A 22,018-nucleotide genomic window follows, 5' to 3' on the forward strand; every position below is an offset into this window, starting at 1 on the left:
TTCTTTTTGTTACCGCTGAAGATTTTGCGTGTTGTTACCCAAACCCCACCTCCCTCACACGCTGTGGTTTGCATTACAATTTTGCTCAGTGTGGGGATTTTTAGGAACAGATACGTTGCGTTACAGCAGAACTGCCTATACACAAATGCTAATACTGTGTAATGATATTACATGGTTTTTGTGTTATACTGAAAAGGTCCCGCATCCCCAAGATTAGGATAGTCACCTAAACCTTCTTCATGGAGTGTTGTTTATTTAATCTTGCCCCACATCAGACCTGCCCAACAACATAAGAAAACTGAATAAATGTGGTATGTGATGTCTGTAGGCTGCTGGGAGTCAGATGGACCACAACCACTGACTGAGAGGGAGATAAGCACAAAAGTTTATTCCCAACAAGCAAGCTTCTTAAGAAACAAGTATCCTGGAAAAAATAAAAAGAAAGAAAGAAAGAAACAAGTATCCTGAATTCAAGCTGATGATCCTATCTTCCCTTCTTCCTTCCTACCCTTCCCTAGGATTTGTTTTTAAAAAAAGGGGCACCTGGGTGGCTCAGTGGTCGGGCTCTCTGCTCAGCAGGGAGCCTGCTTCCTCCTCTCTCTCTGCCTGCCTCTCTGCCTACTTGTGATCTCTGCCTGTCAAATAAATAAATAAAATCTTAAAAAAAAAATCAAATGCAGACTAGTATCAAGCCTGAGGGTCAATAGTGAGGTAACTTTTCTTTTCTCCACCATTTTGCTATGTGTAATCCCCACTGCTTTCTCGGGACCTGAAAAATTAGTTATCCCCCCTCAGGTCACCAGAAGAGCAGTTCAGAAGCTGGGCTGTCAACTACACCCTTCTGCGCAGAAACCCTGAAATGCAAGACTGTAAGGAGCATAGGGACAATGGTTAACAGGCAAACTGGTGCCTAAAACCATTCCAAACACCAGGGGGCCCATTTGCTAAGAAGCTCATAGCACAGGGATAGCATCATGTTCTTAAAGGGAATTCTGGGTCACCTTCTTGGGGGACAGGGAGTCCGGAGGAGGGCTGAATGACACCGGATGGCAAACTAGTGACTCAGGCATCCTATGTTTTAGGCGAGGGATGAGTAAACTCTTTTTACTTACAAAGAAACCACAAAGGAAAATTGGGCAGGGAGGTGGGGTTCTCAAACACGTGTGTTGCATAACACACACTAATGTATCTCTGCATGTATCAAATATTACGTAACGAGATAGATGAAAATTAAGAGACAAAGAAAGCACAAAAGGAAGCGGAGTCATTCTCAAATGGCATTCTGGTCTGCTCTGTTTGGCTCTCTCCCTGCCTACCCGGCTGGCTGTTAGGGGCAGCCTGAGTCCCAGCTGAGCTGGCCAGTCCTGCCTCCTCTGTCCCGCACAGCAGATTCCCAGAGCAGCTCCCAGTTTCAACCAGAACAATGATCTTCAGCACGACCTTCAACTGCTCTTTCTGCTTCTTTCCTCTGCCAGAAGTTTACTATGAACTTCTGGCAGGTCTCCCTTCACGGTAGCAGAGTTTCCTCGCTTAACTTCCATACTCTGCCTTGATTTCAACCGCAACCTCCTACCCAGTAACAACTGTCGTCTTTGAGTATCTTGTTGGTCCAACAGTCTTTCAAATCAAATCAAATCTCTAAAACACAAGCGTCAAAGCTTCCTACCGACTGCTCCCTCCCACTCCAAGGGATTTCACTTCCCACTCACCTTAGCTCATCATTCACCTGGGGAAAATACCCACACCCCTTTCTGCACATGCCTTTGGCGCGGTTAGGGAACAGAGCCTTCTCTGTGACTCCCGTGCCCCACCTTTCCTGCTCTTTCCACCCTCTCTTCCCATCTGAGTTTCACAATTCCATTTCAAAACCACTTCAGGATTACTCTCCACCGGGACTCTTCTCTACCTCAGTCCGGCCATCTTTGAGCTCTTGAAACCAGCTGTGATTTATTTGTTAAGAAAAATTATCTGAGGGGAGCCTGGTGGCTCAGCTGGTTAAGCATTCCGCTCTTGGTGTCAGTTCCGGTCTCGGGGTAGTGAGACTGAGCCCTGCCTCTGCACTGGGCATGGGATTGCTTTTAAGTCTCTCTCTCTCTCTCTCTGCCACCCCACTCCCAAAGGACACCAGCACACACTCTCTGAAAAAAAAATAAAAAGAAGAAAAGAAAAAGAAGAAAAGAGGGGATTATCTGAAACTTAAAAATAAGGCAAAAGAAAAAATGTCCTTTTAGAGTCATACTAGAGGTAGCCATGTCTATGCTGACTACATCAAGGTCATCTGATGCTCTAGAAACATAAATTTGTCTGACTTTCTATTTACCACAGATCAGACCCACATTCTGTAAAGTTAGATGTTCATGTAATAGAAAACTGGTAAGCTGTGAACAATTTTAAAAAAGATAAACTCGAAAGCTTTATTTTTATTGCCCTGTAAGACAGTAACCAGTTTTGCAACTAAATTTGCAATCTTATTCCTGCATCCTTTTTTAAAAAACTACATAAATACCTCTTTTACCTTTTCCTTTGACCCAGCTTTGTCATTTTTTTTTTAAAGATTTTATTTATTTATCAGAGAGATAGAGGGGGAGAGAGCGAGCACAGGCAGACAGAATGGCAGGCAGAGGCAGAGGGAGAAGCAGGCTCCCTGCTGAGCAAGGAGCCCGATGTGGGACTCGATCCCAGGACGCTGGGATCATGACCTGAGCCGAAGGCAGCTGCTTAACCAACTGAGCCACCCAGGCATCCCCAGCTTTGTCATCTTGATGGTTTTTTCACTAATAATGTTAATAAATCTCTGATATGTGCTGATGATGTCTTAGTATAAGAGTAGGTTTTTCACATATAAACGTTTTTAGTTTGCCACATTAAATATAGTAAGTTATATTTTTAAATGTTTTTTTGATATTTTGTAATTCACAAGTGCATGGACAAAATCTTCCACTCCCCTGTACCTCTTCAACCATTAACCACTCTGGCAGTTTAAAAAACTGGCATCAGTTCCCTGAAGTGCTTCCCAAAGCAACTTTCACGCAATCTGTCAAAATGGCAATTATGCTTTCTGAACCAAAACTAGAAGGGACATATCACCTCACAATGGGACAAGATATTTTTGAAATCCAGGTTATCCTGGAAAATCTGGACAAATCTGCAATTTCTGTAAAGCTTCTACTTTTGGTGAAGTGGGTATGTAAATGCAAAAGGATTTAAGCCTGTTGAGCACCCACTGTGTGCTGGCCTAGAGAGATGATAAAAAAACCTCCTTGACCTCAATGAGTTAGTCAAAGTGACATAATCACAGCAGCAAGGAGGACACAGGGCAGGTGTAAGTGGAGCAGCTTCTTGAGGGAGCTAGACTAAGGCTGATGGGCACCCAATGTGAATTCTAGGCCCAGGGATCTCACAAGCCCAGGCTTGGAAGCATAGAGCTAGCACAGTGGGCTGCTGAGGAGAATGCGCAACTGGCAGGACCCCGGACTGGGCAGGTAGTCAGGGTCAAATCATGTCAGGTTCTGTCAGCATGATCAGCTCATGCTGATGAACCTGGTCTTTCTCCTTATCAAAGAAGGAAATACCATAGCAAGTAGTCCAACAATGCTCTAGGAAGGGGAGCCTCTCTGGCCCAGTAGTTGCTCCTGCTAGTTTGTACAGGGGAGGCTGCTGGCTTCCCCAGAACCCCACAACATCACAAACACATTAAGTATTCTGGGCACATACTTAAGAGTGAATTCTGGGACGCCTGGGTGGCTTAGTTGGTTGGACGACTGCCTTCGGCTCAGGTCATGATCCCGGAGTCCCGGGATCGAGTCCTGGGATCGGGCTCCCCCAGGCTCCCAGCTCCATGGGGAGTCTGCTTCGCTCTCTGACCTTCTCCTCGCTCATGCTCTCTCTCACTGTCTCGCTCTCAAATAAATAAATAAAATCTTTAAAAAAAAAAAAAGTGAATTCTGACTTGTGAGGATAATATCAAAATAGCTGAAACAAAACTTGGAGAACTTCATCAACTAATGAAGAGAATCAGAGATCACATTTATGTATTATTTAAAAGTACACAGGTGGTTATGACTAAAATTACTTTCACAGGGCACCTGGGTGGCTCAGTGGGTTAAGCCACTGCCTTCAGCTCAGGTCATGATCTCAGGGTCCTGGGATCGAGTCCCGCATCGGGCTCTCTGCCCAGCAGGGAGCCTGCTTCCCTCTCTCTCTCTCTGCCTGCTTGTTATCTCTGTCTGTCAAATCAATAAAATCTTAAAAAAAAAAAAAAGAAATTACTTCACAGTGATTCTAGATGGACAACATAATAATAGCTCTCACTGATACCTACTTAGTACTTTATATAAACTCTAAGACCAGTATTACTCCTTTGCTTAATAAATGAGGAAAATAAGATTCAAAGAAATTAAATTACTTGCCTGAGTCCCCTCATAAGATTACAAAGTGGCTGAACCGAGATTTGATTTGAGATCAGATTTTGGTTTATCTGAATCTCTCCTCTATGCATACTATTTTCCCTATAAAACAACATTGCCTGGATTTTACGTTTGTGCTCATCACAACTTGGGAGAGAGATGCGAGAGAGACATGGAGTGACAATAAAGTAAGGAGAATTGAGGGGTGTGGTATAGATGGGGGTGCTTATGTAATCCATCTCATTATTTCCAATATTAAGTTCAATGCTAATGGAAGATTAAAAAATCTCAGGGTTAGCATGCATGTAACTGACTCACTGGGGGAACAGGGGAGAGATATTTTTGCCTGCCTATTTGTATTCTGTGAGCATTCCTTCCTACTCAAATGATTACATTTATTCTCCAAATGAGACTTTCTGCTTTTTCTAGAAGTCTCTTTCAATCTTTTGAAAAATACAAAACAAATAAAGACACATCAGTTAAGACATGCATTCAACAAACATTAACTGCGTTTGTTATGTGCCAAACACAAAATTAAAAGCCTTCAAGAGGTACATGTTCTTTCTTTTTAAAGATTTTATTTATTTATTTATTTTAAAGATTTTATTATTTATTTATTTATTTATTTGACAGAGAGAAATCACAAGTAGACGGAGAGGCAGGCAGAGAGAGAGAGGGGGAAGCAGGCTCCCCGCTGAGCAGAGAGCCCGATGCGGGACTCGATCTCAGGACCCTGAGATCATGACCTGAGCCGAAGGCAGCGGCTTAACCCACTGAGCCACCCAGGCGCCCCTTATTTATTTATTTGATGGAGAGAAAGCACAAGTAGGCAGAGAGGCAGGCAGGAGGAGAGGGTCAGTCTCTCCACAGAGCAGGGAGCCGGATGCAGGGCTCTATCCCAGGACCCTAGGATCATGGCCTGAGCCGAAGGTAGAGGCTTAACCCACTGAGCAAACCAGGCGCCCCAAGAATCTTTTGTAGTTGATTTTTACTACTATTTATCTACTGTTTGTGTGTGAGTACATATTTATATGCGAAGTTTAAACATTTTTCCGCCACTGGAGAAGAACCCCATTAGCACTGCCCCCCAGTGGTTCTCGCCGGCACGCGCCCACATACTGCGGTATGTAACCTTCCAATCTCCCTGTGAGGCAGCAGTTTCAGCTACTCTTTGAAAAAAGAGTTAGTGTGTGTAAAGCGCGGAGAACAGGGCCGACATAAAAGTTCGTGAGAAGTGGCGGTGGTTACACGGGAAGAAATAAATCCAAGTCCAAAGAGGGGATGGCCTGCACATGGTCGCAGGCAGGTGGCTGAGTGAGTGGCAGTCTCCCCTTCCTCTTCCCAAGCCTGTGCTCTTCTCACAAGTGCCCTGCCCCAGAAGTCCCCGAAAACCACACTGCAGGCCTTCCTCTCCGGAATGTCCTCCCTGCGCATGCCCAGCCTCCGGCCGGGGCTCAGAACCCTGCAGTCAGCAACCAGGTTGGACACCGGGCAAGCGCCCCACCCTGGGGCCCAGGCAGCCCTTACTCAACACCGAGTTAGAGGCATCAGACTGCTGGCGCCCCACTTTGAAAGGCCGTTCCTCTTACTCCACCTATTACTTTAAAATGCCTGCTCTTAGGAAGAGGTTAAGAAGAGACTTTGAGGGGCACCTGGGTGGCTCAGTGGGTTAAGCCACTGCCTTCAGCTCAGGTCATGATCTCAGGGCCTGGGATCGAGTCCCGCATCGGGCTCTCTGCTCAGCAGGGAGCCTGCTTCCCTCTATCTCTCTCTCTGCCTGCCTCTCCATCTACTTGTGATCTCTCTCTGTCAAATAAATAAATAAAATCTTAAAAAAAAAAAAAAAAGAAGAGACTTTGAGAACAATTAAGAAGAAAAAACCTGAGCCAATTAGTGGCAGTGCTAATAAAAATAGTATCTAATTGTTAACATTTACCAAACTCTTACTAGTTGTCAGCAGTTGTGCTAAGCACTTTGCACAGATTCCCTCAGTTAATCTCCACAACACTTTGACACCATTATCACCTCCACTTCACAGACAAGGTAAAAGAGGCACAGAGAGGTTAAGCTGCTTGTCTAACGTCACCCAGTCAGGTGGTGGAGCTGGAATCTGAGGTCAAGTTCTCAGCCACCACGCCGCACAGATGCATTGGTTCTATCACCGAAGGGAATTCACCAGACAGACCCCCGCAGCAGGGAGATGCTTCGTAAGTGCCTCACTCAGGAAAGAGAGCCAACACCCCCCACTGAGAAGGGGAAGGACTGTCAGCTCTGGTCCGCCTGCATTTCCGGCTAGTCACTTGCCCCTCCCTGCACGGCAAGGCAAGACTTTCCCTCTCCTGGAAAGAGACAGAAAGGTGAGCAAGATGGAGAGTGAGACTCCCAGGAACCCATCCCACACCGTCCTGTTCTGGAAGACAAGGGCATCACACTGCACAGCGCCAGGTGACCAAGTGTCCACAAAATCAGGCGCAACCACCCTCCCGACTCTCCCAGGTGCAGAGTCTCCACAGCAGGGGATCTCAACCCTGCTCAGTCCCAAAGCCAGCCAGGCAGAGGTGAAAGACCCCAATAACCCACCATGCCATCCTTCCGCTCACGGCCACCCTCAAAGCTCCCTAAGACTAAGGACAAAACAAATACTTGCAAAGCAGGTTATTAAGTCATGCTACCAACACCCCCCACCCCCCCCCACCTGCACCACACCCGTGGGTTACCCTGCGAGGCGCTGGAGGCCACTGAGCACCTCGCCTGGGACCCGGCCCAGAGCCAGGACTCACAAGGGCTGGTCCTCCTCCCACCTCCCGTCTCCCAGTGAAGACAGAGAAAGCCAACCAACTCCCATCCAGTGTGGTAAGGACAAGAATGGCCAAGCGCCTCACAAAGAGAGGGCCGTCAGGGAGTAGAGACAGGACTGATCCGAGCTGGAAGGCAGGGGACGAAGAGTTTTAAGAGTCAGAGAGAAGGAAGGTTACTGCAGGCAAAGGAAACGGGCTGAACAAAACCACAGCACCAGGAAATGCCCGGCGAGCAGCTGAAATGGAGAGAGTGTGAAGAGAGAGGGCAGATGCTGTTGCTTACAATTAAGCTGGGAAAGGCCTTAACGGCACCCTAAGGCATTTGGCTCTTCTTGTGGAGGCCAGGGGAGGCACAGAAAATGTAGTGGACATTTGCCACTTTTGTTGTTTGTCTGTCATCTGGCTGACCATCCCCCCAGGACCCTGATATTCCTTGTGGAGAACCCCCACTGGGTGGTCTTGGTGGGAGGTCAGGCTTTCTGCCAATCAGCCTGGATTCTCGCAGACCCCCAATCAGGGGCATGACTCTTGCCACCGAAAGCAGCGGGGTTCTCCCCCAGCAGCCCCAGGGCTCGCCTTAGCTAAGCTCTGCAGCTGAGCATCCCTTGGTTCTGGCCCGTTTTCCAAGCTTGGCTCTGTTGTTTTTCTGGTCAGTTCGTGTGCCATTGTCCTTCCAGTAAACTCTTCCGTTCACGCTAGCCAGAGGCAGTTTCAGCTGCTTATCACCAAGACTCCTGACTGATAGAGAGAGCACACAGACGCAGCAGAGGGAGGGACCAGACCAAAACCGTGTTTGAGGAAGATAAGGAACAACAGTTATCAGGATGGTAGCCTGCCAACCCCACACGCCCAAGTGCCTTTCGAAAGGGCTGTTCCCTGAGCCTGGAACACGACTCCTCTCTCCCGCCCCCTTAGCTTAAGAGCCCAGCTTGCAAGGCGCCTCCACAAGAAACCTCTGATCCCACCGCTCCACTCCTTAGGTGCCCCTCCTGGATGCCACCCTAGACCTGTGGGTTCTCAGACACTTCGCTGTTTGAGAACCTTAGTTCTCTACTGTACTCTGGCCACGCTGAATCACATGTTCCCAGAACATGCCAAATTATTCCCAACTCTGCTCCAATTCTGTCAAAAATGAACACCCTGACACTTTTCCTTTCTAAAGTTCTATTCACTCATCCTTCACATGTTGGCTCAAATGCTAAAGTCCCTGTGAAGATCTTGCTAATTCCCTTCGCCAGTGCTCAAAAAAACCCTTGGAGTTTGTATCTCTGCCATGGTCTCTGCTGCATTTCACTTTGTAAATCCGGCTGTTCAGAGGTCAGCTCCCTGAAAGTGGGGACAGTTTTCTTCATATCCAATACCCCAAAGAGTCTAACACTGCTGTGAATATAGTGGATACTCATTCGTGCTGAACTGGTCTGAACAAGTTTAAAAAGTTTTGTGGTTTTTTTTTTTTTTAAAGATTTTATTTATTTGACAGACAGAGATCACAAGTAGGCAGAGAGGCAGGCAGAGAGAGAGAGGAAGGGAAGCAGGCTCCCTGCTGAGCAGAGAGCCCGATGCGGGGCTCGATCCCAGGACCCTGGAATCATGACCTGAGCTGAAGGCAGAGGCTTTAACCCACTGAGCCACCCAGGCGCCCCTAAAAAGTTGTTTCAAAAAAAATTTTTAAAGACTTCTGACCAGAGCAGGGTCTCCTAAGACAGGCTTCCTGAGTCAGGATACCTTCCACCTCATTCCCACAGGGAAGGAAAGAGTATGGGCACCCATGTTAGAAGCCCCAAATTCAACTCCCAACTCCCATCAGCATGGGAAATCTTGGGCAATTCATTTTATCTCTCTGTTTCAGTGTCTCATCTGCAAAATGGGCATAAAAAGTAAGCCATCTACCTCACAGCACTGTCAGGAAGACAAATGCCCAACTTTTGTAAATTACAAGGCTTCACCATAAATTTCACACTTAGCCGGAAGCACGGTCTCCCCCTGTTGCTGTGGGATGGTAAAGGCCCCAGCCGGGCAGACAGCAGTTGAACAAGGCAGCTCTACATCTGGTTCGCAGCCGGCTTTTCACCACTGGTCCAAACCAGACTCTGAACCCAACAGACCAGTTCCACCCGCCAGATGCGGAAACCAGATTATAAGGGACATTCTGACACATACTCTTTAGCAATTCCAAAGGGCCTAAGTACTGCAGAAAGGGCTGTGCTTTTCCAGTTTCCAAGCCAGTCAATGGTTTAGGATTAGTTTCTAAACAGAAGTTCCCCAGAGAGCCTTACCTGAAGGCTCCAGTCTCTGGGATCCTGCTACTCTAAAAAATTCCACAATGACCGCCCCCCCCCTCAAATCCACAATGTCAACCAAATTTAACCCTTGAATCCTGTGGTCCGAAAATGGAACATTTTACCCTGTACTCTGTGACTGCTCCTTTGTGTCCCGCGCACCACACCTACAAAAGCCCTTTCAAAAGGAAGAAATAAACATTCCAAAACTGTATTACAAAAAGGGCCCTTTGGTCCCAAGAGTCAACTTGCGAAGTGAAGTTCCTCTTTCATTCTCAGATACAGTCAAAAGGGCATGTCAGTTCCTGTCCTCTTCCTTCTATGTGCTTTGTTCTCTTCTTGCAGCACCTGTGACGTAGACATCTCCAGTCCCTACCTTATAGCAGAAACTAAGGCTCAGAGAAGTGCTGCAGGACCCTGGGGGAAGTCACCTGAAGTTCAAGTCCACGGCAGACCCCTCATGATAAACACATGTCCCTAAATGTGTACCTAAGCAGAGGATCCAGGGTCTCTCTGGCCTTCGTCCACCACACCAGCTTGCGTTTGCAACCAGGAAGTCCAATGACATCAGACAGAGATGTAGCACAAGATATAGGAAAAGTACACGGGTTTTGGAGTTAGACATGTCTGGAGTGAGGTCATCATTCTATCACTTACAAATTGTGTAATCTGGGCCCGTTTCTTGTCTGTAGCACACCACAGAACTGGGAGGAAGGATTAAAAGCAAAACCACATTAGGAGGCAATGTAGGTAAAGGGCCAAACACACTTGCTTGTTTACCCCACCAGTGCTGTGCCCAGACCCCGGCATAACACAGGTCCTGTAAAGATCCCAACTGCATGCCTGCCTAGACACAGCGACTGCAAAACCAGGTGAAGGACAGAAAAGTAAAGGCGACTGTGGGGACAGTCAATAACTAATAAAGAAAAAGATTAGTCACTTTATCCTAGAGAACACCAATGACTTTTAAAGTTCAAAGGAAGGTAATAGGAGAACGGAGCTATTCAGAACAAGGGGTACTCCCTAAAATGTCCGATGATTTTGGTGAAAAGTAGTCTTAAGAGAATTACAGCGAAAGGAAGCAACTTCCAGAACACCGTTTATAGTGAGGGCAAGTCCCCAAAATGTTTTCTAAGAGGACACACTGAAATTTCAGGGCTCCATGGGCTGCCACTGTGAAGCTACATTAAAGAGAGCCCAGACAGAGAAGAGAGTCCCAGCAAAACAATGTAAAACAAGAAATCATTTTTCAAGTGCCCCAAAGTGGAGAGCTGAAAATAAGGAACTGCTCCACATTAAGGAGCATTTTTTAATAGGAGGCTCCATGCTACGCATGGAGTCCAACACGGGGTCCCAAACCCAGAACCCTGAAAATCACGACCTGAGCTGAGAGAGCGTCGGACGCTCAACAGTCTGAGCCACCCAGGCACCCCAAGGAGTGATTTTAAAAGAAAAGAGAGCAAGCAAACCCGATGAAGGATCACTCCAAGAAACCGAAAGTGGCGGAGTTCACAAGCATGGGGTCCTGGACAAGCAAAGGGAACATCTGAGACCCAGGAGGTGATCATTCAGAAAGCTGGTCACTACCCATGGACTGTCCAGTGGTCTCGAATACAGAAAAGTCAAGTGAGGCACGACGAAGCTGGGACAAAGGGGTCTGCATGTGTGTATTACTGGGAGCGCAGGGAGTGGCGTGAGCTTTGAAATGGCACGTTTGGCAAAGGCAGGCGGAATAAAGGGACCAGGGTTCTGGACTCTGCCAGCACACTGAGGGGAATCAGACCCTCTTCCACACACTGATGGTGGTGTAAAGTGGTACATCCACTGTGGACAGCAGCTTCCTTGGATTTCTCAAAACTGCAAACACACGGGCCAGAACAGAATGTTAGTGCCTGCCCCTTCCTTTTAGACGTTTGATACCCTTTGGTTCTGTGGCATCCAATGTAGATATTCCCACCCCCACCTGGACCCAGCAATCCCACTTTCCCTCATTTATCCCACACTTACACCTGCACATGCGTGAAATTATGAATTTATGAAGCCAGTTACTGGAGCACTGTTTTGGGTTTTTTTATTTTTTTATTTTTTAAGTAAGCTCCATATCCCGAGTGGAACCCAACTCAAAGCCTGATCTCAAAACCCTCAGATCAAGACCCGTGAGATCAAGAGTTGAATGCTTGGGGCGCCTGGGTGGCTCAGTGGGTTAAAGCCTCTGCCTTTGGCTCAGGTCATGATCCCAGGGTCCTGGGATGGAGCCCCGCATCGGGCTCTCTGCCCAGCAGGGAGCCTGCTTCCTCCTCTCTTTCTGCCTGCCTCTCTGCCTACTTGTGATCTCTGTCTGTCCAATAAATAATAAATAAATAAAATCTTAAAAAAAAAAAAAAAAAAAAGAATTGAATACTTAACCAATAGAGCCACCCAGGTGCCCCAGCATTGTTCTTAATAGCAGGCCTGGAAAAAACTCTCAAATGTCCATCAAAAAGGGATTGGATGAATGCGTTGACCGGCACCCGTGCCATGGAAAATCGCGCAGCAGTGAAGACTGGAAAGATCTCCAATACACACAGTTAAGTGAAAAGGCGAAGGTGCAGAAGAACAAAGCTTGTCGCACGCTACCTATTTGTGCAGAAATTAAAAAGGCAGCAAATATAAAAATCTACATTTATCTCTTATATTTGTATTAAGGAAGTTCTGAAGAAGGTAAAAGAAACTACAAAATGGGGGCGCCTGGGTGGCTCAGTGGGTTAAGCCGCTGCCTTCGGCTCGGGTCATGATCTCAGGGTCCTGGGATCGAGTCCCGCATCGGGCTCTCTGCTCAGCGGGGAGCCTGCTTCCCTCTCTCTCTCTCTGCCTGCCTCTCCATCTACTTGTGATTTCTCTCTGTCAAATAAATAAATAAAATCTTAAAAAAAAAAAAAAACAAAAAAGAAATAAACTACAAAATGAATTACTTGCAAGGAAGTAGAGCCGGTGGGTGCTAAGCAGATGGGGGCAGGCCCGGGAGCATGACTTTTCACGCTCCCCTCTCACAGATTTGTATTTCGCCATGTGAACCCATTGCCTTTTTGAAGAAATAATGATCTTTTCCAAGTAAGTGACAGCCAGCACAGTAATCACAGTCATGTTTAGTACTGGAGAGTTTCCAAACTGGAAGGGCCACGGATGGTGGTGTGTAGGAGCTCTAACCCACCTAGTGATGTAAGGTCCTCGTTGGGAAACAGGCACCAACAGATGGACTCTGAAATAACTTGCTCCTACCTGTTCAGAACAATAGAATTTATGCTGATGGAAAGATGCAAATGATCCAAACGTCCCACGGGAGGTGGAGGTGCAAAGGCCTGCCTATTTGGGTGGATTACGCTGGACTATACGGCTATCCCACGTCAACTCTTTCAACACCTAGGAACCCGTACGTGAAAATGTAACATTTTGTGCACACATTAATAAAGTTCAGCCAGAATCCAGAAGATACAAACAGTCTGATAGTCAGAAAGCCCTTTTTGAATCAAGTTGTTCAAGAACTTTTTAAACTGTGAACTGAAGGAGAGAAAAGATCCAGTGGATATAGACACAAAAATACATATTTTTAAATGCCAATACATGAGCTGAGTAGGAGAATGACAGAAAAGACTGTTCAATAACAGGCCCAAGACCTGGGTGTGAATGCAGAACAGTGTCTGTCAAGGGCACAGCCGAAGAGATCCAGGGAGGAGAAACCCAAGGAGACTGGTTCAGTGGTCTGAGCAATCCCAAAAAACTTTTATGTCCCAAGAAATGGAACTAGCTGAGATCAGGAGCTAAAATCAGGTAGAAAGCAAATAAGCTGTGAGCAACAGTAGCTCTTTCAACCCATACATGAGCAACAGTGATATAGAGTCAAGTGTCAAAACAAAGTGTATGTCCTGAAAAAGATCTGCACATGGGTAAAAAGCAGACCTGCGCTTCACCTCAATGAGCAGTTTCCCCAACCATGACTCACTGGAGAAATGTGCAGTCGCTTTCCACCTCTCTGGGCACCTACCTTAGCCTCCTAGGGCTGCGCTGGCCACACCCTCCCCACACACCAGCCTGGCTCATCAGGTCGGCCACTCCAAACTCCCCATTGATGGGGACACGTGGCTGGGGGCCCACACAACACCCTGAGCTTGAAGGGCCAGCCTTCATGAGACACACCTTTACAGAGCACCTGTTCAATGCTAGGTAGTGTCCCGCTCTCTGCCAGAGATGGCACAGACCGCAGGGAGAGACAGCAGAGGACAAGGTGGTGCTACTCAAAGGCTCAGGAACTGGAAGTTCCTCAGCAGGCTGGGAATGAGGAGGTCTGCATGAAGGCACGTGTCTGACACAGTGAGCCCTCCAGAGCCCCCCAAGTAGGTACAGTGACTGACAGTTCAGTCACATCAGTGTATGTCACCAAGGAACTCAGAACACCAAGGATAAAGATCCTATAACCGTCCAGAAGTGAAAACAGGTGGCACAAAAGGATCAGGAAGCAAATGCTATCCAAGTTCTCAACTACCAGAGGTGAGACGACAATTAGGCAAGGCCTTCAAACTTCTGATATAAAACTAGGTGCAAACTAAAATTCTAAACTCACCCAAACTATCAAATTGGCGTGAGGTTAGAATAAAGATATTTTAAGACACACAAGGCCCCCTCACCCTAAATTTACCTCTCATGTACTCTTCCCCAGGAAGCTACCAGAGGATGAGCTCTATCAAAACTAGGGTGTAAAAAAAAAAAAAACAACAACTAGGGAACAGGGGCCTCAATATCACCCCCAGGGTAATGGCTAAAGTAATCCCATGATAAGTGTGGGATGGTAGAGCCAGACAAACATCAGATGGGGCAAAAAGGGAGGGCTTCAGAAGAGACGGTGACAAGAGGATAAAAGCAACTAATACCCTACTGAGAGTTTCCGTTCCAAGAATTAGGGCTGAATTAACTGCCAGGACATGGAAAGTAAGCTAGTGAGTAACTAGTGCTATTATAAGCCCAGGGAAAAATACAAACCCAAGAGAAATTAAAACCTCCACCCAAACTAAAACTTGCACACAAATGTTCCTAGCTGCTTCATCTGTAACAGCCGAAAAGTGGAAACAGCCCAGATGTCCATCAACTGACTGATGGATACATGAAACATGATGTCTCCACACGATGTAGGATTCCATTTGGGCGAAGTGTTTAGAACAGGGCAAATCCCAAAGACAGAAAGTTAAATGAGCTCACTGAAAAGTTTCTTCGACCTCCTCCAAAGGAAACAGCTGTCTCTGATTGCCATCACCCACGCACTCCTGACTTCTTTCTGGCTTATATAGACTTGGACCCCTTCATCTGACTGCTCTGTCAAATGCTGACCTTCTAATTGCCAAATCCCAGGACTTCTTTCGTGGACTTGTCATCCCCAATGTCCTCTGCGCCACTACCCCCATCATCCACTAACCACTCCCTGAAAAGCTCTCCTTCCCGTAGTTTTTATTACACTTTCCTCACCTGATCGGACCTCCCAGTTCTACCTTCTCTCACCTCCAGTGACTACTCCTCAGTCTCTATCCCCAGTTTGACCTTCTCCTGAGTACTGGCCTCTGATCTCCTAGTGGATTTCCCAGCCACCAGCACCTCAATTTCTGCCCAGTTAAGGCAAGTGTTTATCATCTCCCCAAACTAGCTCTTCCTGCTGGCTTCGGAACTTGCCCAATGCCCCAGGATCGAAGCCAGGATGGGATCTTAGAACTCCGCCTCTGCTCTGCCTTCAAGGTGAGGTCTTTGCTGAGGCCCCATCCTGTTATGTCCAACAACTTGCATAGTGGCCACTTCCTTCCCAACCCCATCGCCCTCTTTATCATCATTTCATACCCGGATGCCTGCAGCTCCCCCTGGCTGGTCTCCCTGACTCCAATCTTCTTTGCCCATCACCACACTTAAATGTTCCTCAAATCCGTGTTGAACGTGTCATCACCATACTCACTCAGCGACTCCCTCTCCGCGTTCCACAATACATACGCATCAGGTATGAAGAATGTCCGGTTTGGCTCCAATTCACCTTTCAGAACTTATCTTCTACCTTTCCCTTACACACACCATAGAGTCCCAGAACTCACCAGTAACCCTTTGTCTCCAAGGCAGCTTGATCCTTCTCTGCCATGTGCTTGTCTTGCTGATGCTGCCACCCACCCTTCTGGGACTCAAGAGAAGGACACCTCCGTCACTGTGCCTTTCCTGATTCCAGTGGAAAAATATCTCACCTTTTTGCGTTTCCAGAAGACCTGCTTTATCACAATACATAAGGCACTTTCTCATAACACAGCTATCTGCCATCAAAGAAAGTGCTCTAGATAATCTATCATCAGGGGCCTGGGACCTGGGACAACAGAGCATCCTGCGATGAAACAAGGCCCCGGAGATGAAGTAACACAACAGGTTTCTTTGTTGGCCCTACAGTATGTTTAAAAAACAAACAAAACCCACTTTAAGCCAACATTTTAAAATGTCGATATATCACATAAAAATCCCAACTTGGGTATCCCTTTAAAAAGAGAGGACAGGGGACGCCTGGGTGGCTCAGTTGGTTAAGCAGCTGCCTTCGGCTCAGGTCATGATCCCAGCATCCTGGGATCGAGTCCCACATCGGGCTCCTTGCTCAGCGGGGAGCCTGCTTCTCCCTCTGCCTCTGCCTGCCATTCTGTCTGCCTGTGCTCGCTCTCCCCCCCCCCCTCTGATAAATAAATACAAAAAATCTTAAAAAAAAAAAAAAATATATATATATATAAAAAGAGAGGACACATCTCTCCACCAAGAGGCCTCCCTTGCCTACCCCGTCTAAATTAATCTGCCCTGGTTATTCTCTATAACATGGGTTTGTTTGTTTATTTACTTTTTTATTTATTTATCAGAGTGAGAGAGAGAGAGAGCACGAGCAGCAGGCAGAGCAAGAAGCAGACTCCCTGCTGAGCAGGAAGCCTGATGGCAGGTATTGATCCCAGGACTCTAGGATGATGACCTGAACTGAAAGCAGACACTTAACCAACTGAGCCACCGGGCATCCCTATTTTTTTTTTTTTTTTTAAGATTTTATTTTTTTACCTCACAGACACAGATCACAAGTAGGCAGGCAGAGAGAGAGGGGGGAAGCAGGCACCCCGCTGAGCAGAGAGTCTGATGTGGGGCTGGATCCTAGGACCCTAGGCCCATGACCTGAGCTGAAGGCAGAGGCTTTAACCCACCGAGCCACGCAGGTGCCCCTATTTTATTTTCATGTGTCCTGCCAGAAGTGTTCATTTCAGTTATTTGCTCAGCTTGTTTCCTCCCTCAAGAATTTAAGTTCCCTGAGAGAGAAGAGATCGAGTATGTCTTGTTCAAAGCGACCCTCGGCACTCTGTCCATCACACCGAAGAGATGCGCTGAATAAATGAATGCATGTGGCCTCCTTGGACTCACATCCTTGAAGGGCCCTCATGGATTACAGCAAGAATGATGTTGCCCAGTGAAGTACTCTTGCCCTCCTGGACTTCCTGGAGATAAGCATGAGAGCTCCAGGTTGCAAATATCAACCCCCCCACCCCCCCCCACCCCCCCACCCCCGCCCACCACACACACAAAGTAAGTGTATGTATTCATATCCAGTCTCTTCCCTATATGACTGGCTCCTAGAAGCAACTGATCCAACCCAACCCCAGGGGCTGTGTCTAGTACAGCTTAGAATCCTCCCTAGCCCAAGGTCACTAAATTCATTCAGGCATTCCACAAATACTTAGTTCTAAGTGCAAGAAACATAGCCGAAGCCAACAGAACGACCGGGCCCTCATGGAGCTGACATTCTGGGGAATGGATGTGTAAGAATACAGGGATATTTGTAGCTGTAGATCACTGGCCTTCAGCCCACTCAACCCTTCTTGTGCTCCAAGACCCCGATGAAAGGCTACCTCCTTGGAGTCGTCTTCCTGGTGTGGCAGTCTTTACCAAGCTCCTTCAATGTTGACTTTCACTTACTGTAAGCCATTCTCTACTCAGCATTACAGTTTTATTGTTATTGATCTTAAGTTCCATGAGGCCATAAAATTCTCTTTCCTATCTTTCATGTTCCCTACAGCTCAGAGACCAGAGCTGGCACTTGAATGCTTGCTGACCGTTGTAAGACAGGGAGTCATTTTTTTCCCCAGTCTGGTATGGGGACCTGCGAAGCCATTAAAGCACTGTGGTCTTTTCCAGAATATATATTTTACTCAGAAATCTACAGGGGAAAGGCTAATACTTAACCATTAGGAAATTTAACACATTACAAATTAAGATAAACAGGAATCAGTTATGGAATGAGAAGTCAAAATGCACAGGAATTTCTTCATGGGAGCTTGCTGATGGGCAGCCTTAGTCAGATGTTCCTACTGGCTAGGTAACCTTGGGTAAGTTAACGAACCATGTTGAACCTCTGTTTCAGGATCTCAAAGGTGATGAGAGCAGTATAACAGACGTTATCTACCTGATGAAACTGTTAAGGACTGGGAACATTAATGTGTAGGAGTGCTTAACACGGTGCCTGCCACATAAATGCTCAAAACACGTTAGCGGCCCTTGTTGAGTTTCAAGAACCACTCTTCTCCATTTGTTAACACACATCTCTGTATCTAGAAGCACGTAGTGGAAAAATCTGTGGTTAGACCTGGTGCTTCAATAAAGGGTCTTAGTTCACTGCCAGGAAGACCAGAAACAGAAGGCAAGGACAAGCCAAGGGGTTAAATGTCACAGAAGCAGATCCTTTTCAATTAGCTGCTGCCACTTATCTCTTCCCCTGGAAGAGAATCTTCTGCTGCCTCAGTGTCTTCATCTGTACAATGGGGATGGAGCCGCCGTTTCTGCCTGCAGGCCCGTAATGAAATCTTGGACATGACTGTACTTTATAAACTCAAAAGCGCAATGCACTTGAGTTAGTGGTTAAGAGCATGGGTTCTGGGCAATCTAAGGTGAGTGACCTTAGACAAGCAAACATCTGGCCTCAGTCTTCCATGGGACTGTAGTGAGGAGTAAGTAAAACAGTACTCTGGGAATCAGAACATCAAAAGAGCCCAGCTCCTGAGAGTTACTATTATGGTTATTAACCTGTTCATTGAACTCCTCACCCCCAAGATCAGGTAGGTGAAAGCCTGATACAGTGACACAAACACTAGCCCAGGAAATGGGCTCTCAAACCAGCTGGTTGACCTTGGGCAAGCAGCTGACCCTCTCCAAACTTTGGGTTCCCATGGTCGCAAAAATGAGAACACGAAAGGGAGAATCCCTGGACTCCTACCAGCTCTTCCACTTCGCTATAAAGGTCGCCTGAACAAAGGCTACCCGCTCCCCAGCCTGTCCCCCGAAGGGCCACAACTCAAAATTCTCGCTGCTCAATTCCCTTTGCAGCGCGACAGCAGGAGCGCCCGGGTCTCCATCCCGGGGAGAAGCGCCCACACACCGCCGCCACCGCTCGCTTCATCAGCAACTTGCTTCTGCAGCCGCTCCCTGCCCAAAGTTTCCCTGAGCGCCGGGAGACCTGGCCGCGGGTCAACGCTGGGAAGACCAGAGATGAGAGCGCAGAACCTGGGGACCCGGTTTCGGGGATCCCACAGCTGCCCCCGCAGACGGGCCGGGAGTGACAGGTGCGATGCGGAGCTCAAGCGACGGAAGAGCGGGACCCCGGGCGGCGCGTGTAGGCGCGCGAGGGAGGCGGAGGCCGTCCGCTCTCCTCAGGCCGCTCCCTCGGGACACTTGCGACGCCCCCGCCTCAGCGCTCGGATCCCACGACCCCCGCTCTGCTTCCGGACACGCGGCGCCGCAGAACCGAGAGCCGGGCGGGGGCCCAACCCGGAGCGCTCCAAAGGGATGGGTTCTGCCGGGCCGACCGCGCGTGCTGATTCTTCCCGCGCTAGCCAGGGCCGCGGGGGGTGGGCGCACGCGCACCCGCGCGCTGCCGTAACCCCTTCCTCCCCGCGCGCCCCCGCACTCCCACCCACCCACCCACCCACCACTCACCGTCGATGTCCCCCAGGGTCAGCTCGTCGCCCAGCTCTGTGAGCGTCTCCATGGTCTCCAGACCGCCCAGCTCTCCGCTCTCGTCCATCGCCCGGCTCGGCACGGAGGCCCCCCCAACCGTCCCGCTCAGGGAGATGCGGGGGCGGTGCCGCCGCCACCGCCCATGACACCCGACAGCCTCCTCCCGGTACCGCCTCACCGGCCGGTGCCAGCCGCCGCCATGTTTGCGCCGCGCGGGAGGGGCGGGGCGGGATTCCCCCGCCCCAACCCGCGCCCCCTGCGGCCCCGCCCACAGGCCGCGCGCCCCCTTGTTTGTTGTCAATGGGACCAGGCTCTTCGTGGCCAATCGGCTCGCGAAGCGGCGCGTGGGGTGATGGCGCGTCATCGATCAGCAGCTTAGATTTGCATAGCGAGGCCCCACCCCTCGCGGGCTCCTAGCAAATGCAAAAAGCCGCCTCTGGGTCCTCAGCCCAACCTTCCTCCCCAGGCTTAAAGGCGCCGCTCACTTTTCCGTTGGGTCTGCCTCTACAGGCTATTCCATCCAGCGGCTGGGGGTTGAAGGGTTAACACTCTCCGCCCCCGCTTGCCGGTCGCCCCCGGAGCGAGCTCTGAGCACATTACGTCATCTTTCCAGCTGCTCCCCCGCCCAGTCTGCCTGGGAGAGCGGGTAGAATCAAACCTGGCCCACCAACACTGCGGCCCGGAGGGGTCTGGATCATTCAAGTCGCGTTCCTCGCAAGCCCCTTACTAAGGTGGAAATGGAGGCTGGGCGCGGGCCGCGGACTGCGTTCTACAACCTCCGCGCCTTTGCACCTGTCGCAGCCACGCGCCAACTCCGGCGGCCCTCGCGGGGGTAGCTCAGAAACGCCTGCAGACGTTCAGCAGCAGTGCTAGCGCCCGGGACCACAGGCTCCCCGGGGTGTAACCCGGACAGGAGCCTTTTCACGGTGCCGCAAAGATTCTGACGCGCAGCCCGCCGCCCGCAGATTCCCGCTCCTTCAAGCACCTCCTTGCCCCATATTGCAGCTGGTCGCGACGTAAACACCTGTGCAGACTAACAGGAGTGCACCCTACGGAATAAAAGTATGAGCGCTCAAACAAGTGCGCAAATATTAAGTTCAAAGACGGTCATCACACAGTCCTCCCCGTAACTGGGGCGAGCTGGGAAGCCTCATAACGGAGGATGAACACAGTACATCCACACAGTGGGATACCATGGCATCAGCCAAGATTGGGCACGTAAATGTCTCCCTATGGACAACTCTCACAGTATACTGTTAAAAAGGAAAAGTAGGTTTCTTAAGAGATTGCTGTTGCTCTGGGTTCAGAGGTGAGCACACAGACCCTGGGGGGCAAACACGCGGACCCACCTACGCAGTGTGACCTTGGGCTGCCTACTTAACTGCTCTAAGCCTCAGTTTTGAAATCTCTAAAATGCAGGGAAAATAGGGCCCTCTCAGTTTGGAAGATTAAATGAAATCATTTGCACATTCGTTTCATAGTATTTATTGAACATTTCTGACAGGCAAAAAAGAGGCAATTCCTGCCCTCAGGGAGCTTCCAGTAGTGATGAGAACAGACATTAAACAAATGTGAAAAGCAGACAACAGTACAAGTAATCAAGGGAAAGTACTGGGTGTGAGGCAACTAACAAGGATTCAGACATTTAAGATAAAATCTAAAATTCTTTTTTTTTTTAATCTAAAATTCTTAAGAATCACATGTGGTGTAGCCAGGGCAACAGATGATAGGACAAAGGCCCTGAGGCAGGAGGAGCTGCTGCGGCCAGTGAGCACTTGGGATAAGGCCTGACATATACAGAACGTGCCCATACGCGAGAGCCATGGTAACTGAAAAAACAGCGATCTCTGTATTCACATTAAGGGCTAAAGGGCTAGAGGCCCAACAGCCGAGAGTCCGTCATGATTACTGAGTGGCTGGATTTAGGCTGAATTTTATTTCTTCTTGGTATTTTAGTACTGTTTAAATTACTTCTTCTAATGAACATGTCTAACATAAGAAAGAACAGTGACTTATTTTTGGGGGAAAAAGGACAATGTTTCTTCACTGTTCACATGCAGACTATACAAATTAGTCTTACCCTGAAATGGAAAACCAGACCCTGCTACTCTGCTTGGGATCAAGCACTGACTTGGGCAGTGCCACCTTCGACAAGTCCTCTCACAGGGCCCCCACACACTGAGAGGTGACTGTCTGCCCGCCTACTGTAACTCACTTCGGTCTGGTGCTCTCCCAACCCAGAGCTTCAATAAGCCACTGCAGAGGGCTGACTGAGCAGCAGGGGGTCAGGTGAGTGGGCACAGCACCTGTCACTCCGCGTTGTCCCCACAGCTCCTCTCTGAACCTGCCCAGGGGCTGCAGTGCTAATAAAATGGCCGGAGGAGAAACAAATGAAGGCTCAGTAGAAACTACAGAAGAGGGGCACCTGGGTGGCTCAGTGGGTTAAAGCCTCTGCCTTTGGCTCAGGTTGTGATCCCAGGGTCCTGGGATCGAGCCCCGCGTCGGGCTCTCT

At 48.7% G+C, this 22,018-nt stretch overlaps 1 protein-coding gene across 2 annotated transcripts in view; it reads right to left on the bottom strand.

Annotated features, from left to right (window-relative positions):
• The window catches only part of SREBF2 (sterol regulatory element binding transcription factor 2), a 59,812-nt gene extending 39,927 nt beyond the window's left edge, over positions 1-19,885 (bottom strand). Inside the window, exons 1-2 of one of the 2 annotated variants that reach the window (XM_032346101.1) lie at positions 19,486-19,885; positions 9,973-10,044 (exon numbers count right to left, since the gene is read on the bottom strand). In XM_032346101.1, the coding sequence (XP_032201992.1) occupies positions 9,973-10,044; positions 19,486-19,870 (457 nt within the window). In that variant the 5' untranslated portion in view covers positions 19,871-19,885. The remainder of the gene's footprint in view (positions 1-9,972; positions 10,045-19,485) is intronic. The other variant, XM_032346102.1, reaches the window with a different exon arrangement.
• Positions 19,886-22,018: the final 2,133 nt, after the last annotated feature.

This window comes from Mustela erminea, chromosome 6 (assembly GCF_009829155.1).
Source record: "Mustela erminea isolate mMusErm1 chromosome 6, mMusErm1.Pri, whole genome shotgun sequence".
NCBI lineage: Eukaryota > Metazoa > Chordata > Mammalia > Carnivora > Mustelidae > Mustela > Mustela erminea.